General features: G+C 36.2%; 1 protein-coding gene across 1 annotated transcript in view; it reads right to left on the bottom strand.

Moving 5' to 3' along the window:
• Positions 1-775: 775 nt before the first annotated feature.
• Positions 776-5,790, bottom strand: part of LOC112679572 — a 214,805-nt gene continuing 209,790 nt past the window's right edge. Inside the window, exons 7-9 of the mRNA XM_025549440.1 lie at positions 3,577-3,759; positions 3,298-3,463; positions 776-2,090 (exon numbers count right to left, since the gene is read on the bottom strand). Coding sequence (XP_025405225.1) covers positions 1,523-2,090; positions 3,298-3,463; positions 3,577-3,759 — 917 coding nt within the window. The 3' untranslated portion in view covers positions 776-1,522. The remainder of the gene's footprint in view (positions 2,091-3,297; positions 3,464-3,576; positions 3,760-5,790) is intronic.

Here is a 5,790-nt window from a genome sequence, read left to right as displayed (position 1 = left end):
GAAGACAGCAGCATCCATAATTTCGACTGGAAAAGGGCACCGAGAAAAATTATGGACTGGACCCGTAATGTCCATAAGTCGGTCGATTACGTGGAACCGGTCGTGACCGAACCGTTATTACTGATGATCTATTTGATTGTGAAAAAACAATGATTAGCAATGATTGTATAATTTCGTTTTATTTAACTTTATTTACGTACACTATTTATATAATCACAATAATTTTGTACAATTTCATACTAATACATAAATATTATTTCACATGTAATATGTATATTTTTACAATAACTTAAAATACATCACATCCAAAATCTTTACAGTTCCTTAACTATGAATAGAAATGGTTAACAACAACAAAAAAAAAAAAGTGATGTTTTACACACTTAACAGCATTATAATGTAATAATTTAACAACAGTTCATAAAAGTCTATTCAAGTGTCTATAATATAATATAAGGTCGCAGAAAAATAATACACATTAATTATCAGTTAAATCTGAGCTTTTTCTTATCATCATATCCCCACTGATGTGATTCTCATGTTACATAGGAGTACAGCTGATTTACGAAGTACTTTTATTTTGTTTTTACATAATAATTTATGAACACCAAAAAATAATAACTATACATACATTTTAATTTTAAAATCAATAATCGAATTATATTTATAAAATATAGATTTTTAATTATTTATGAGGTAACTGTATAAAATAATAATAATAGAAATATTTTCATTTTACACGCGTAATATCATCGTTCGGGTCAACATGCGTGGGCGCTTACTTTTTACATCATTAAAAAAACCGCTTCGATGATATAAGATTAGGAAACGGACGAATAAAACGTGAGCAAAAAAAAAAACGATTTAAACAATACCGTACTACATTGGTGCAAAATCACTATTTTTCACACGTGATTCACGAGTCTTGCGAGTCGAATCGAAAACGACGCGGACAATCGTTAAAATTGTACACAATAAATATTTTAAATACCCGTCGGTTGGATGACACTTGAGAAACGTGAAACCTCGTTCGTTGCACGATTATTGCTGTTCGGTCGAAGATAAATGCACACGCGATGTACGACGATGGAGTAGAGAAACGGCTCGATTGATTCGTTTTTTTTTTCCAGCAAATTAGTCGTGAAAAAATAAAACATAATATATTTACCGTTAGTCGGTGCAAGCTGCATACAGTGCAAAGTGTTACGGATAATTGGAAACGTTCGAGAACGTTATGTTTTTTACTTATTTTATTAAAAAAAAAAAACTTTATGGCGTCTATTAGTTTATAGAAAATCGTGTACAAAACAAAAGGAATCGACTGAAATATACGCTAATAAGAATACATTAATAGTAATAATAATAATAATAATAATAATAATAATAACGTTGGGGAATAATTTTACAAATTTTCAGAACAACATTGTATATTTGAAAAACACGTAGTGATATAGAGGATTACAGCTGCAGTGGACGAGTCAGGAGAACGACGAGCCGACCGCGAAAGACTACGGTCCGCGTTTCACAGGTGGGCCAAGATCTCCATCTCGGTTTCCCGGCACCGCACGTTGGTGGCGTCATTGTTGGCACTGGACACGGTCACGATCACCGTGCCCGGTGCGTTGGTCACCGGCGTGGTCTGCACGATGGTCACCGGGTTGCAGTCGATGTGGTCGGCCACGGCCGTCTTCTCGTCCACCACTACAATGTTGCGCACGTTGTCGTCTCCGCAACCGTTGTCCGTGACGCCGCTTCCGACCACGTCATTATTGTCGTCGTCGTCGGGCGGCGGCGGCACTTTGTTGTCGACCGCGGACAATATGTCACCACCGACGCCACCACCAACGGCCTCCGACATGGCGCTCATCTGCGACGGGTTGCGGCTATGATGGCTGCTGACCGCAGTCGTTGAGCCCATCACCATCGCGGCCGTCGGGTCCATCAACTGACAGCCCGGCCGCAACGTGCTGGTCCGCGATCGGTAACTGGGCGGACCGCTATAGTCAGCTGACTGGTGATGGTTGATCAGCGTCGTCGGTTGATACAGGTACAACTCACCCGGATCTCCGCGGCAACACACGTTTTGACCTCTGCAAGGCATAATGATTTGCATTAAAAAAAAAAAAGAATGAAAAATTTACCGTTGACTTTTATTTTTGTGACGAAGGAATGAATTTTCGTGGATTTCCAGTTGCACCTGATTGAAATCGACTTCGTGTTTCCTCACAGGTGCAACTGAATCATATATCTGGGGTAAAGTATTAAGACAACACAGACCTGCAGGCACTACGCTCCCACATCACCATGTAACTCTGATGTCCTAACATATACAATCTGTCACTCATACATTCATCACTACAGACTTAAATCAACTAAATAATGGGTCTATGATTCATACGGAACAACCTAAATATTCAAATCGAATAATATTGAACATTATGTCAAAAATAAAGAAAAAAATAATATTTTTGGAGATCACCCCATCCCCATAGTCGCACTTTTGTGGTGTCATATACAGGATACTAATTACAATTTCTTTGGTTTTAATTATAACCAGCCATCGGACTGAAGACTAAACCATAGACGGGTGCGTTAAATGGCGAGAGCGGACCAACAGGAACGACATTGATTGTTTTTTTTTATTTTATGAACCATTTTCCAACAAGGCCGATAACGTACATTTTGTTGGTTTTGTTCAACGTACGTATCACAGATTTCGCAACGCAAAAACGGTAATGAAATAATGTTTAATACAATTGAAGCCGAGTTTTAATAATCTTCGAGGACTAGGATGTGGTGAACGATCCGGCAGCGCGTATTGTTTGGAAAGTACATAATACGAGTATAGTGTCTTAAGGCTCTCGTATTACGTGAACAGTTTTGGTTCTATCTAAGTACGCATGCAACGTAATGGTATTGTTTTTTTTTTATTTTTATTTATTGTTAAATCGGTTGTGCTGTGACACTTATTTTGGGCTTAGGTATAATTTAACCATGTGGTAATTTTTTTTTTCTAGAACATAAAGTAGAAATAAAATGTATGATTTCAAAAGCCGTCTTCTATGAAAACCATGGCTAACGTAGCACACCCTGCACGGTCACGTGTGTCGCGTGTAAACACATGACGAAACGAAATCCTTTCTCGTTACATACGCGTTTAGATGCACGTGAATGTAATCTTATATGTGTTACTGGTTTGAAAGTTAAGTAATCAAAAGTGCCCGGATGTAGTACGGAAAAAAATGAAAAATACCTCGTACGATATTAGGCTACCTAATACGCACGACCTGCTCTCACCTTATCAATGTGCTTGGTTGCGACCTGTACGTTGGCGGTGGTGAAGCCGTGACTGGTGGCATGTTCGTCTGTCGGTCCAACAGCAACAGTCTCAGTCGGTATTCTTGCATGGACGCCTGATAAGACGGTGGCGGAGCTCGGTATTCGAATTCCGGATACATCATCGCTGCAAAATGAACGTGGATTTATTATCGAAAGAAATCGAAAAACAACATTAATTATTTATTTTTGAAGAATAGGGGACGTCTGTTTTCCCCTGTAGACCCCGATCAATCTTACCTGCATACGGATGATGGGGTCGGCCGTAAGACGGCGGCAGTCTAGGTACGAATCGTCGATTGGCTTCGGCCGCGTCGTCCAGCGATCGGCCTAACCCGAACACTGCACCGCACGAAGACGCTTCTTGGCCAGCCGTCAACCGCCATGCAATACCACTAATGGCTACTAGAATGACACCAACACCTGTAACGAGAGAAAGGAAAAAAATCAAGTCAAAATACCATTTTCGTCGGTATAACTATAAGTCGTGATCATTAGGTACACGTAACGGGTAATGTTTACACATTTGGATGAAGTTGATATAAGTCGGAAAATGTAAAAATTAACCAATCGATAGTGGATAATGTTAAAAGTTATAAATTAAAAATAATGTAAAAGTTTAGTTTTATTTAGCACTCTGTATGCTAAAATTATTGTTAATTATGTATTATTTATGAATTATTGATTTCAAATTGTTTTATCTGATGCTACTCTAACGGTTGTTAAAACATTATTCAAAGGTCCACAGGTAATTAATTATACGGTTCAAGTTAACATTGGTCAACATTTAATAATATTTATGGCAGCTAATGATAAAAGTTGACTAAAGTTAATTTTACTCAAATTTTAAAATTACCCAAAACATATATAATTAGGTATTCTATAAGGTCTGTTTACTACTGGCAGAATACATATATATATATATATACAGCAATTGTGTTTTGTATTCCAACAAGTTCTTCGGTCATTGTTTGATGGGTTACAAAATGTGAGCTTTATTTTGTTTATACGTTCATTTTTTTCGTTTATAAATGATCGTCCAATAGTTTACATTAACAATATGCATATAATGAAAATATACAACAATAGTTCTAACAAATTTTAGAAATTTTATAGTAATAATGAATGTAAACTTGACCTAATGAAAACCAATAAAACGTAATACGTAATACGCGCATCGTATGAATAACCAACACTATTTTAAATATGCATACTCACTCAGCCAAATAACAAGTTCATATATATATCTTAAATGATAATCAGAATTATAGCCCACAACTATTTTCGATCAACCAACACGATTATAATACAAACATTTTCAAGTATATTTTATAAAAAAATATTTCCCCTTGACTCATAATTATATATTTGATACGAAACTCCAATTCTTGATTGGATCGTACATTTATACTAAAATTTGTTTTCATTTACAATTTTTTGTTTAATTTTTTCAACTTTAAATTTGTAGCTTAGCGCCATGGATTACGTGCCATATTTTGGTATCACTAGGGTTGGTTTTTTTTTTTTTTTGTAGGACGTGATTAAACAACCAATATATGCAACTAATATATTTGCTCTAACATATTACACGATTCTGTTTTTTTGCATTTTGCATTATGATTTGCTATAGTTCATGATAGACGATTACAGTGCATACGACATTGATAATATTATTATGCTTGTGTATTATATAAATAACACGTTCCGTGTTCGTCAAGCGTAATCAACATTACTAATTATCCTTGAGTACATGAGTATACACGACTCTTTAATTTAAGGACGTTAAAAAACTATAGGGTTTATTGAATTAAAAAAAAAAAAAAAAAAATGAATGAATGAAATACATTTCAGCTTTATACGGCACGCGTTTATATAGTCATACACTCCGCTTGTTCAACGAGCGCAATAAACGATAGTATAATATTACATCGGATACGATTTGAAATCATTTCCGACGGGCGATACAGTACATATATAATATTATACCGACGATAACGAGACCTAGACTTGTGTTTCAAATTCGACGGTTAATATTCCGTGATATCTTATAATGATAATAAGAGACGCCTTTATATTATTATAATATTATACACAGTTCGGTGTTTCCTCCAGTCGCAAATCATATAATACAACGCACGGTCTGACAAAGCGACGGTTACACACCCCGTGTGCGGAGCTGTGTAATAATTTTGTACGCCCAATAAACGAAAAAAGTTTTCAGTTTAAGTGATTTCGTTTCATTACGGGTCTTGGATATATTATTACGACGCGTACACTAACGAAATACCCAGCTCGAAATTAATGATTTGGAACATGCGAAAAAAAATAGGCCTACGAGCATCACATACGTATTACTATTATTATTGTACTGTAATATACACGTGCGGTATAAATGCGTACCAATGAAACACACACACACACACACACACACACACACACACACACACACACACA

This window comes from Sipha flava, unplaced genomic scaffold (assembly GCF_003268045.1).
Source record: "Sipha flava isolate LNK unplaced genomic scaffold, YSA_version1 164_pilon_pilon, whole genome shotgun sequence".
NCBI lineage: Eukaryota > Metazoa > Arthropoda > Insecta > Hemiptera > Aphididae > Sipha > Sipha flava.
This window is presented reverse-complemented; position numbering and strand designations above follow the sequence as displayed.